This window comes from Zootoca vivipara, chromosome 7 (assembly GCF_965207765.1).
Source record: "Zootoca vivipara chromosome 7, rZooViv2.hap1.1, whole genome shotgun sequence".
NCBI lineage: Eukaryota > Metazoa > Chordata > Lepidosauria > Squamata > Lacertidae > Zootoca > Zootoca vivipara.
Genome location: NC_142590.1, coordinates 66,226,525 through 66,238,784, shown reverse-complemented (window position 1 = coordinate 66,238,784; position 12,260 = coordinate 66,226,525). Strand labels below are relative to the sequence as shown.

General features: G+C 44.3%; 1 protein-coding gene across 5 annotated transcripts in view; it reads right to left on the bottom strand.

The window, feature by feature from the left end:
• The window catches only part of MTCL2 (microtubule crosslinking factor 2), a 90,671-nt gene that overhangs the window by 53,270 nt on the left and 25,141 nt on the right, over nucleotides 1–12,260 (bottom strand). For all 5 annotated transcript variants that reach the window (XM_035122433.3, XM_035122432.3, XM_035122435.3 and 2 more), the window contains exon 2: nucleotides 8,557–8,781. In XM_035122433.3, coding sequence (XP_034978324.3) covers nucleotides 8,557–8,781 — 225 coding nt within the window. The remainder of the gene's footprint in view (nucleotides 1–8,556; nucleotides 8,782–12,260) is intronic.

Genomic DNA, 12,260 nt, shown 5'->3' with positions numbered 1-12,260 from the left:
ATGAAGTCATGGAACACTGAATTACTCTTAATATGGGGCATATCTCTTAATGCATCTGTAGACACAGGAAGTAGTTCCACAGTCCTGATGGCCTTATGTTCACAAACATCATTTTCCAGCAAATCCCAAGCAATGAATTCTGGTCCCCAGGGACACTCTGGGCTTGACCTCTTCTGCAATAAAGCTCTCACAATATGGCTTTATCTGATAATTAGGGTCATAGGTAGTCCTTTATCACAGCCCAAGGAAAGAGGAGAGGTGCTTCAGTGGGAAGGAGGAAATTAACTTTACAAAAAAAAATGGAACTTTTGCACGGGGGGGGGGGGGCAACCGAGAGACCAGGTGGCAAAACATCATTATCTAATTTCAAGACCCTCCACACTGTGTGGTCCCAAATAAAATAGTGGTACCCTGTAGGGAATGGGACGCGGGTGGCGCTGTGGGTTAAACCACAGAGCCTAGGGCTTGCTGATCTGAAGGTCGGCAGTTCGAATCCCCATGACGGGGTGAGCTCCTGTTACTGAGTCCCAGCTCCTGCCAACCTAACAGTTCGAAAGGTCACCAAAGTGCAAGTAGATAAATAGGTACCGGTACAGCAAGAAGGTAAACGGCGTGTCCGTGTGCTGCTCTGGTTCGTCAGAAGTGGCTTTGTCATGATGGCCACGATTTGGAAGCTATACGCCGGCTCCCTCGGCCAATAATGCAAGATGAGCTCCACAACCCCAGAGTTGGTCACGACTGGACCTAATGGTCAGGGGTCCCTTTACCTTTTTACCCTGTAGGGAATTTCTAGGAAACACCACTGAGTCTATATAAAACTTTAGACTGTATGCAGCCAAACCAGCAAACATACGTGGGTTTTCCAGCTGCGGGTTGAGTTCTGCTTTCCACACACCCACACAGCCTTCACCCCTTATAAACACATACCTTCCAATGAATGTTGATTGCCTCCTCTTCTTTTTTAAAAAAATAATAATTTAAATTTAAATTTCTTTATCTTTTTTTCATTTTACAATAAAAACAAAACATAAATTTGAATTATTCCACACCATATTTCAACTCAATAGGAGTATAGCATCTAGATCAAGGGAAGTAATAGTACCACTGTATTCTGCTCTGGTCAGACCTCACCTGGAGTACTGTGTCCAGTTCTGGGCACCACAGTTCAAGAAGGATATTGATAAGCTGGAACGTGTCCAGAAGAGGGCAACCAAAATGGTCAAAGGCCTGGAAACAATGCCTTATGAGGAACGGCTTAGGGAGCTGGGTATGTTTAGCCTGGAGAAGAGAAGGTTAAGGGGTGATATGATAACCATGTTCAAATATATAAAAGGATGTCATATAGAGGAGGGAGAAAGGTTGTTTTCTGCTGCTCCAGAGAAGCGGACACGGAGCAATGGATTCAAACTACAAGAAAGAAAATTCCACCTAAACATTAGGAAGAACTTCCTGACAGTAAGAGCTGTTCGGCAGTGGAATTTGCTGCCAAGGAGTGTGGTGGAGTCTCCTTCTTTGGAGGTCTTTAAGCAGAGGCTTGACAGCCATCTGTCAGTAATGCTTTGATGGTGTTTCCTGCTTGGCAGGGGGTTGGACTGGATGGCCCTTGTGGTCTCTTCCAACTCTATGATTCTATGATTCTAACTCCCCTCCCCACCTTTCAGAGGTTTCTTACACTTATACTGTTTTTTTACTGCAATTCTAAGAAAAGGAATAGCATTTCTGAGACTGACACAAGGGTTAGCCAATCAGTACTGTGCAAAGAACAGGTCTCTGGCTGAGCTCAATCTGGGTGTTTGTTTTTTGGGGGGGAGGGGAAGCACGCATTGCAAATGGTACATGTCCCCAAAATGAAATGAGAGTCTTTCCACAGCAAGCTTACAGTTAATACTGGGCACTACCTCGCTGTACAGAGGACCTCCTTTGTTTCTTTTGCATGATGGTAAAAAAAACTGCAAAGGTTGGAGAAGGCCATTACAGTTATATTCAAGTGTCAGGAGGGGGAACTTCAGTTGACATGTGCAGAGAGGGCTTTCTCCCTGCTAGACAGGAAACTGGCATGGGTTTTACACCACAAAGATGTGAAGGGCAAAGGACAGAAACCGGAGGCATTACCAGGGCAATCGTGATGGACAGGGCAGGTTGGAGAGGCAGAATGCTACAATGGATTATGGAAAGAAGCACGCAGTGACCTACAGTGCACAGCTGATGCTAGAAAAGTCACCCTGTGTTCCACATTTTTTACTTATTTATACAAATCCCCAGTTGCATCCTGACTATGGGAACTGAAAACTGAGCTAGGAAAGAGGCAAATGGCAGTACAGCTACTAGCATGGAATCAGCTTAGCCAGAGGCTCCAGCAACACCATCAAGGTTGGGGGTGGGGGTGGGGAGTTCCAGTTATTTCCTACTCCTGCAAGGAAAACACTTGATCATAGCAAATGGCAAGGCAACCAGGAGGCAGCTGTTACAGGGTTCAGGGAAGGAGCAGAGCAAGAAAAATGCACCGTGACAAGCATATGGCAACTATCACACTACATCTAGCTCAGAAGAGGGCCAAGTCCATGCAATGACCTCTTTGGAAGAAACTAAAGGGTGAAGGGCTAAATAAATGCTACATTTTGAAAACTCAACCTTCTTCTCTGGAATTGCGACATATACTCCTACAACATGTATCAGCTCATGAATCAATAGCTATGGCTATCAAAAGTTCTAACATCGCTCATATCCTCATTTTGATGTGATGATGCAGCCGAGATGAAGTCTGCTTGTATATCACTAATTATGGCTATCTAATGTATAAATACAAATGCTGGTGTAATTAACATCTGGAATGTGAACGTGTTTTCTTAAATGTTATTTTTTAATTCTTTTTTTAAAGTGTGAACATGGTTTTAACATTTAAATGTATTTTCACACTTTTAACATCTTTGGTTACATATTATAATGTCGCTTTTCGTAACTTTTCTATGTTTCCAATTAAGGAAATCAGCCCCCAGGCTTAAGAAGCATCGCACTCTAGATGAACACAGCATGCGTGGAACTCAGGGGTGGGGAACCTGTGGTCCTCCAGATGTTGTTGGGACTCCCATCAGTCCCAGCCCACATAGCCAACTGGCAGCAGTGATGGGAGCTGCAGACAAGCAACATCTGGAAAAGCTGTAGGTTCCCCATCCCTCATAAAACTGGAGATCATGCACTATAGTGGGTGGAGGTGCATGTGTCCCTTGACCTGTCTCCATGTGGCTCTCAACCCAATTTCATAAGGTTCCTGTAGACCTCTGGCAAGAGCAATCTGTCCCTCCCCAGACAGCCTGCTGAGGGAGCAAAGGGGTGCCCCTTGTCACCTTTTAGCTCAGTATAAGGTAGCTCTGTATTACATAATTGGCAGGGTGTTGGCCTGAGACTGAGGAAACCCATTTCAACAGCTACACTTAAACATTTGGGCACCTGGGATATTTTTCTGCCTCCAGGGGTGTAGGCTGTGCTCCTAGTCCTCATTCAGAAGCTCTGGAATGACTAATAGTTTGCATGCAGAAGGTCAAAGATCAAACCTTGGCATCTCCAGTTAAAAAGGATCAAGTAGCAGGTGATGGGGGAGACCCCAGAGAGCCACTCGCAGCCAGAGGAGACCATACTAGACCAGATGGATCACTGATGGTCTGTCTCAGTACCATGTGGCTTCATACAGTCAAAACATATGTTCAAATGCTTTGAAGAACCATGTGTTAAAAAAACTACAAGCTGTGGAACAAGATGTTATCATTCCCCACACCAAGACAGAAACCCAAACTGGGGGGTGGGGCATGGAGCAAGGGAATTCTCCATGGCATTTGCAGCCTGACTGGCTCCTGCTAGCCAGGAGGAACAATTTGAAGGCAGTTTTCCCAACTATGTTGGTTGCACCAACTCGTAACATGTGCCCCAAAAAGGTCCCTCACCAGGAACTGGACTGACTTTGGATCCAGAGGAGCCATTGCTCTGCTTCCACCCTATCATTGAAGCACCCCCATTGGGGAGCTTTATTCCAGCTACTACTGGAAGGAACACCAGTGGCAGCATATATTCCTCCATCATTTCCATGGGCACAGAAAGGGCCTCCATGGTGGTCAAGTTCCCCTGCTGGTGGTGTCAATTTCTAATCCCTGCCAGCAGTATGGATCAACGGTTAGGACTGCCGCATTCATTCCAGAGTATCAAAGCCATGTGCTTTAGCCTCTTCTCAAAGCTATGGTGATATAAATACTCAGGGGCAGAAAGCATGGAAAGGAGCTGTTTGGACCAGAACTGCTGGCCCTTTATAAAGAAATGGGTTGGGTCCATAAGTAGACCCACTGAAATTAAGGATAAATTAGGTCCATTGATTGCAATGTGTCTACTCAGTTGGCTGCAACCCAAAACCTGCAGCCTTTACAATGACCAGGCAGTAACGCCTGCCTTGCTTTGGCCTATTTGTATAAATAAACTTCTAAGGACATGTTCCCTGCAGTTCTCTCTCTTTGAACTAGCTGAGTTGTGGCATACAGGTTAAATCCTCACCTTGCGTTCCTCAAGTTGCCAATTTGAATCCTACTGCAGACTCAGATATTGACATACAGGACTGAGCATTGCCAACACGTAGCACCCCCATCGAAACAGGGAGGACAGTAGTGTTTAGTAGGGCAGGATTTCTACTACCTCATTCCAGTGCATGTATCATGATGAGAATACATTCTGTTGGACCCCAGCAGGTGCAGGTGGTAGCTACATTGACTTTTAAACAACTGCACAAGCATATCCTCTTAATTACAGAGCAGTTAGCGATGGATGCTTGGGTGGAGATTGTCATCCGTCGCTTGTTGCATGCTTCATTTCCAGAAACTGCCATTTTCTGGTGCTTGGGGCACTTGGCAGCAGGTCCAGTCCTTTGTTTAAAAGCTTCCATTTGGCTCAATCCCAGGCTTTACTGAGCTGGGATAAAAGGTACGGCAACAACGAAAAAGCGTTTTGTAGCTGAAGAAGAACAGCATTCCAGTGTAAGTGGAGAGGCTGCTGCACTTACTGTCAGTGCATCGTGACCAAATACAAGCACAGGTGCTGGCTACAGAAAGAGTTACAAGTAAAAGCTGCCCCTGCAGGGAAATGGCAAGCAGTGCCGGGCATTGATTGTCCTTCTCTCCTCAGATGGGTAGGTTCAAAAACACCTATTTTGTTAATTAAAATTGTTCAACAGTTGATTGCACAGAGAGAGCTGCATACTTTGCCTGCCATGTCTCTATGCAAGTAAAAAACCACCTCTACATTTTATTACTATATCTCTCTCTTTTTTCCAGTCAACTAGAAAGGGGGAACATGCACAGAGTCTGGGACTTCTGCCCAGTTGAAAGGCTTGCCCATGTGGATTGACAGCACAAGGGTTGCTTCTCAAATTGCCAGGTCTGTAGGGCCATGAGATGGCCAAATTCTCACACAGCATACTGCCAGGGAACCTGCCTTCCTTCTCTCACTGTGAGCCCAGAGGATAAAAGACCACAGAATATGTGACCAGAATAAGCAGGGGGTGGTAATTGTACCAGCTAAATGCCTCCTGTTTTCAAGTCTATGCACCACAACAGGGGAACTCACACAGAGGCCCCGTGGAAGGGCCAGTGGCACAACTAACTCTGTGGGTGAACTTGTAGATTCATTTTTAACTGGAAAGGGGGAGAACAAAGTATTTGCAAAGAATTGAATTCTACTGCTTAGACAGTAATAAGGCTAGCCAGTGCTATTTGCTTAGGATGTTCATGCAAGTTGCCCTTGGAGAATGTCCAAAGGGTTGGAGCTCTGGAGCTAACATTTCTGCTTTTGTTAATCATGGGGGAAATGCCCCCCCCCCGCAAAGAGCACAACCTTCCCAGTACTTTCTTCCCTCATCCACACCATGCCAGTCACTGTCGACATGGCTAAACATTTTACAGACTCCCTCATCCTGCCCTTTGGTACCCCAGCTGCTTGTGCTTCCACTCCCTGTCGAATGCAACCCAAGAGTCACATCCCTTTGGGTCAATGTTGCAGGGGCCTCGTGACAGTGGTGGGTGGGGCCAGAGGCAAAAGTGGGAGGAGCAACAAATGTAAATGTACAGTAGGCTAGTTTCTACACACACACAAACCTCTCTCTATCCTCCATCCAGGCAGGGGAGAGGCATTATCAGAGTTCAAGGACACATCAGGAAAAGTTACAGGTAGGTAGCCGTGTTGGTCTGATGTAGTCGAAACAAAATAAAATAAAAAAATCCTTCCAGTAGCACCTTAGAGACCAAGTTTGTCATTGGTATGAGTTTTCGTGTGCATGGTTTCATGTATCTGAAGAAGTGTGCATGCACACAAAAGCTCATACCAATGACAAACTTAGTTGGTCTCTAAGGTGCTACTGGAAGGATTTTTTAAATTTTGTTTTGACATCAGGAAAAAAACACCTAATGAGAATATGAAGTACATCCAGTGAATGGCATGGCTTGGGGGAGGGGAGTATGGTGTAGGGAGGGGCTCAAGGAACAGATAGAGAAGCTTGAAGGGCTGTATTTGGCCCCCAGACCTGAGGTTCCTCACCCCTGGCCTATGCCATTAGGCAATGCAGCTTTGTTCAAAGGGCCACAGCAATGGAACAGGCCTTGGAGGCAGCAAGAAAGGAGGCATTCCTCAAGCAGATTGTGTTACTGTGCAATGCCAATAAAGTGCCATGCCTAAGCAGCATATGCACCACCCAGCTGGCCTGTGCAATCATCAAGAGCCAGCTAAGGCCCTTGGGCAGCTCAGGGAAGGGGCTCAGCCTCTTTGGTCAGCTGCTTAGTTCCCATGACTGTAAACTGAGCTGACAAGAAAGCATATCCTTATCACTAACCCTTCCCAGGTCTGCACATCACAAGAAGCCTAGTGCCTGTGCAATGAAAAAGGGAATGAAGTAGAAGCAGAAGTACATCAAGGAGTCCAGCTGTTGCTAAAAATTGTTTGGGGAGCCCAGGTTCAAAGGGATATGCAGCTATGACAATGCACACAAAAGTTGTGTGCAATATGTGATGAGCCAGATTGTAATAACAGCATGAGGAATTGGAGCAGGGTTAACCTACAGTCCTGATCAGAATCCTGATGGGAGCTTTCTTCCCAGTACAGATAAATAGCAGTCAAGTCCAATCAGGAAAACAGCAGGAATAAAAGGGAAACGGGAAAAGAGTCCCCTCTCCCACCATGCCATGGCCCCAATCTGGCTCAGGAGCCCCTGTGCTGGTTATATGTTCAAGAAAGACCAATTACACAGCAAATGTCACATCTAGCTTGGTCTTAAGCTCTATGAAGGAAGTGTGGGATAAAGGTGCAGGATTCTATAGATTCCATCACTGGCTCTGTTCTGCAAGGCAGAGAGACGGATTCTCTCTTCATTTCAGCCTGCACTATGTGCAATGCAACACCAGCTTAAACCTGGAACTCTGTAGGATTGGTCAACTCAAAATTATACAGTAAATAAGACAGCAATTAAAAGCTAAAGGGTGCCTACTCCTCAAAGGAATCATTTCAAGCAGAGCAAGCTACAGTTCACTCTCGCCACCAAGGCTTGAACTAGAAAGAACCTACGCAGAATTGCATATGTGCAGGACCGTCAAAAACAGCAAAAAATAAAACAAACCAACAAACCACAGGTAATTCAAATTCTGCAAGAAAATGATCAATTCCATGGCATCTATGCAAATTAACAATCACTTGCATATATTTACTTCCTTTGCATTTTCTATTCTGCTTCTGTTGGTCATAGGAGAATGAAGCCATGACGGGTAATGAAACCCTGGCCTTCCTCTCCCCCACCTACTTGGCTTCTGAGATTTCACTTAGCATTGCCCACACACTTTCATGCCTATCTTCACAGTCACAAGGGCCAGAAATACGCTTCTTTCAAAAGCTGAGATTCTCAGGATACCCCCAATGGGAATTTCAATGTTTGCACAGTAAAATTATGGAAGCGTTAAAACACAAAAGACTTGATCTGCTGCTGCCTCTTACTCACATCCAAAAGGGCATATAGATGAATTGAGTCTACTCTACTACAACTCCAATCTCTGTTTGTCTTTACTTGCCATTATCTTGCTTGCCCTTATTGACTTAGTAAGAGGTGGACTACGTTTGTGTAAAGGAATCCAAGCTTCATGGTTTCCTCTGGGAAATTGCTATAATACCCAACAGCAGCATTTCACAAGTCTTCAAAGTTCTCCTCTAGGTCAGTATGGCAACGGATCCATTTTCGAGCAAGTCATTTCGAAGCAGTTATTTTTGCAAAACACAACTTAAATGCACACCAAATAGAGCCTTACGCAGCACTGGCGGAACACATGCTTTGCATGTAGAAGAGCAAACGTTCAATCCCTAATACCTCCAAGTTAAAGGATTTTGGTATTTGAGTCAGGAAAGGCCTCTGCCCAAGACCTTGGAGAGATACCAGTAGTGAAAATAAACAGCACAATGGACCATTAATCTGAAACAGGACAAAGCAGGTTTTTTAAAAATCCCAGGACCATTCAAATGTCTTCTTTCTTGTAACTGTAGGCTTACCTTGACGTCTTGTTCAAGGCCGTGGATGAGTTCTCCATCCACCTGGCCAGTCTGTGCCACACGAAGGCTGCGCCGCTCTGCCTTTCGCAGACGGTACTGCAAGATGCGGCAGGTCTTACTGGCTTGGTCCAGTTGCTGCCGGAGCTCCTGTAGCTGGTAGACATCTTCTTCCATGTAGACGTCTCTCATCTCCAGCATCTCAGCCCGCAATTCCTCAATCTCATCCTAAGGAAGGAAAGTACAATGGTCAAAGAATGGACAGGGCAAGCATTACAAAGCTTGTATGTGATGGACCTCAGAAAAGAATATGACAATAAGGGAATGAGGAGGGCAGTTAATACGGTACCTGTGTGTTTATATATTCTACACTGCTTCTCCACTATAAAAAGTCCTCAGGCAGCTTCTTTTTTTTGTTTATTTAAAAACCACATTAAAAATCCCAAAAAAAACTACTGTATGATCCAACAGAACAGCAGTGTCCTTTTACAAAGCTATTTCTTATGAGGTAAAACCAGTAGATTAATGAACAAAAACAATATCCCTCGCAGTTTAAAAGGCCATAGATGGTTTAATGAGCCAAAGGCCTGATTATAAATATGGTAAGTAGATAGATAAAATATGGGTTGGGAGGTTACAATGGAGAATCAGTTTTTAAAAACCCCTATTCTGAAGGGGCAAGAGAAGGAGTTAAGAAGAAGAGAATGAACTTCAGTTCCCTCCAACCCAAACTACCAGGGATGTGGACAGTGCTTTGCCCTGTACTTCTATATAACAGCATATTATTAGAATAATATTCTACTGGTTTACTATTACTTCTTTTTCATCTATTTATGAGGGTAAAAATAAATAAATAAGCGATTTGTGAATGCTTTAAAAACAATTACAATGGTACCTCACAAGACGAATGCCCTGCAAGACGAATTTTTCGCAAGACGAATGCGTCTTGCGATCTGATGGTGACTCGCAAGACAAATTCGTTTTGCAAAAAATTCATCTTGCAAATCGCGGTTTCCCATAGGAATGCATTGAAATTTAATTTAAAAAAAAATCAGTGCATTCCTATGAGAAACCGATTCGCAAGATGAATTTTTCGCGGAACGAATTGACTCGCAGAACGAATTAAATTCGTCTTGTGAGGCACCACTGTACCTGCATTGAAGTAACCAATGCAATCCTGACATGGGACTGTGAGCATGTCAGAAAATGTTTCCACTGCAGCACTAAGAAAAATCCCTCTAGATGTCTGCACTACATAATTCAGAACATGTAGGCACCAAGCAATGAGTGAGATTAACAGATAAAAAGCCACAATTTGCAGGCAAAATGGGGGGTTTGGGGGGGGGGAATTCCCTGTGTAAGACCACCCAGAACTAGAGTGCAGCCAAGCAATGCCCATCCGACTAATTAGCCCTAGGAGATTAGAAGCAAAAGCAACTCTAGGATAAAACTCTAGGATAAAAGACTGCACAGCAAGAGGAAAGCTACAAAGCACCAGTCACAAGGCCCAAGAGCTGTCTCCCTGAGAATTTGTCCTTATACCTGCAGCAGCAGCCTTACTTCTGACTTGATACCAACAGTAACGTCAAAAGGGCTCCTGGTTCCCCAAATTAATAGAAAATCTCAGCTGCTCTGTCCCAGCTAGTAGACTGTAAACATGGACTCCAAAATGGCTGCTAAAAGTCATTAACAGCCATGATTAAAAATACATGACAAATCAGAAAATAAATATTGTGCTGTAGAGAATAAAGACTTTCCCTTATGGATCACAAAGTTATTTCCTTCCTCTGCCTGCCCCTGAGTATCTTACCTGCAATGCTCAAGATCATGAATTTTTCTTGGAACTCATCTTATAATAAGAACTGGGTTTAATATATTGTACAGCTGCTTATCACACACAAAATTGTTTTGTTTTTTTAAATCAAGTCCCACGACATGCTATATAATTGTCAATGATAGCACAGAGAAACTGTTAACTCTTCAGTACAATGGTATACAGTACGTGCCTACTTCAAAAGTAAATCTGTTTTCATTTCTTGGGGCTTACTCCTAGGTAAGTGGTTGCAGGATGGCAGCTGAGGCATGGGTTTAGGATTTGCACTGGGAAAACAGTGTTCTTGTGCCTTTGATAGCTCTTCAGGACCACCAAGACATAGCTGCTTTCCCATGAGATTGTCAGGGTGGGTGGGAGAGAGGAAATTAACAATGTTTGTACTCTCTAATCTTCTGCTATGCCATGTCCCCCAACAGCCATTTTGTGTTATGCCATAGTCCTGTGGTGGCCATTTTGTGACTGGCGCCCTCAGAACTCCCTCAAAATTCAAAATGTGCCCACTGGTCTTAAAAGGTTGCTGATCCCTATTCTATTTTATTTTATTACATTTTTTTTATATTTTGCCACGTCTGCTCCTGCATTATTCTGATGGTGGTGTTCAAACTGGAGATTTACTAACTCATAAACAGAAATTTGTGATGACTAGCCATCAACTCCACAACTGTTATGTTAATAAATTTCCACAAGTCTTCACCCTGAAGCAGTGAAAAGAGAAGGGCTTGGGAAAAGAGTCACTTCCCCAAGAAGGTGGTGTTTACAAGTATGGTTAAGGGCGCCAAGGGAATTCAAAAGATACCAAACAGCAACTTGACACCTTGAATGCCACTGACATAAACTCAAGCAATGGGCAATAGCTCAGTGGTAGAACTTTGCATACAAAAGGTCACAAGCTGAACATCCAGCATCTTCAGGTAGGACTGGGAATGCCCGGTCTGAAATCCTGAAGAGAAACTGCCAGTGAGCAAAGACAATATTGAACTAGATGTATCAATGGCCTGGCTTAGTACAAGACAGCTTCCTATGTCCCTTTGGAGTACTGTACTCAGCCAATATACCCTTTCTAGGCCACAGAAATATGCTGAAGCACATCCACAAGGGATGTGGCATTGTGGCAGCGGCATTCAAGAGTATAGAAACATCAAGTACCAGAATAGGAAACATTTCTCCAGTAACTGTGTTTCCAGCGTCAGAGCCAATTGCCACAAAGTTGTACTTCCCTGATCCTGGAAAACAAATAAGATCCACCCAAAGAATTATGTGGGTGCATGCCAGGGCCTCATGGGAGCCTTTCCAAGTGTTCTGGAATGGAATGGGAAGATTGAGCAGCCTGTGAGTAGCTAAAAGTAGGTTTGCTTCTGTCAAAGTAATATGAAATAAAAGCTTCAGAATACTTCAGCAGCTCTAGTGCACTAAGTTCTTTCAGTTCAGATTTAGTCAAAAATACTACCAGCATGCAGTGTCCTGGGCAGCGATGCATCTGGTATAGTTAATAATGGATCTATTCTTCCAGAAGTGGACTGGCTCCAGGCTGCATCTGATACCAAGCATGCTTGAAAAGGCAAAAGAGCCTGAATTCCTAGCCTTCCAAGAGTCATGTTCAGTGCTTTTCCTCCTCAAGGAAATAGGCCTTGGAGCCTAAATTGCCCTCAGAATTAGCCTATAATATCCCTACCTCCCCAGGCAGTTGTCCCAGCACCAGAAGAGCCCATAACGGCAGTGGCCTGAAGAGGTCCCATTACCTTCCTCAGACTCTAAGCACTCCAGCTTGGAAACCTCAACCTTGCCCATGCCACTCCTAAATACCTCCTAAAACAGATTGGAACCCTTGAAAAGTAAGAGGCTTCACTCATCAGCAGTGGGGCTAGCTGGTGAG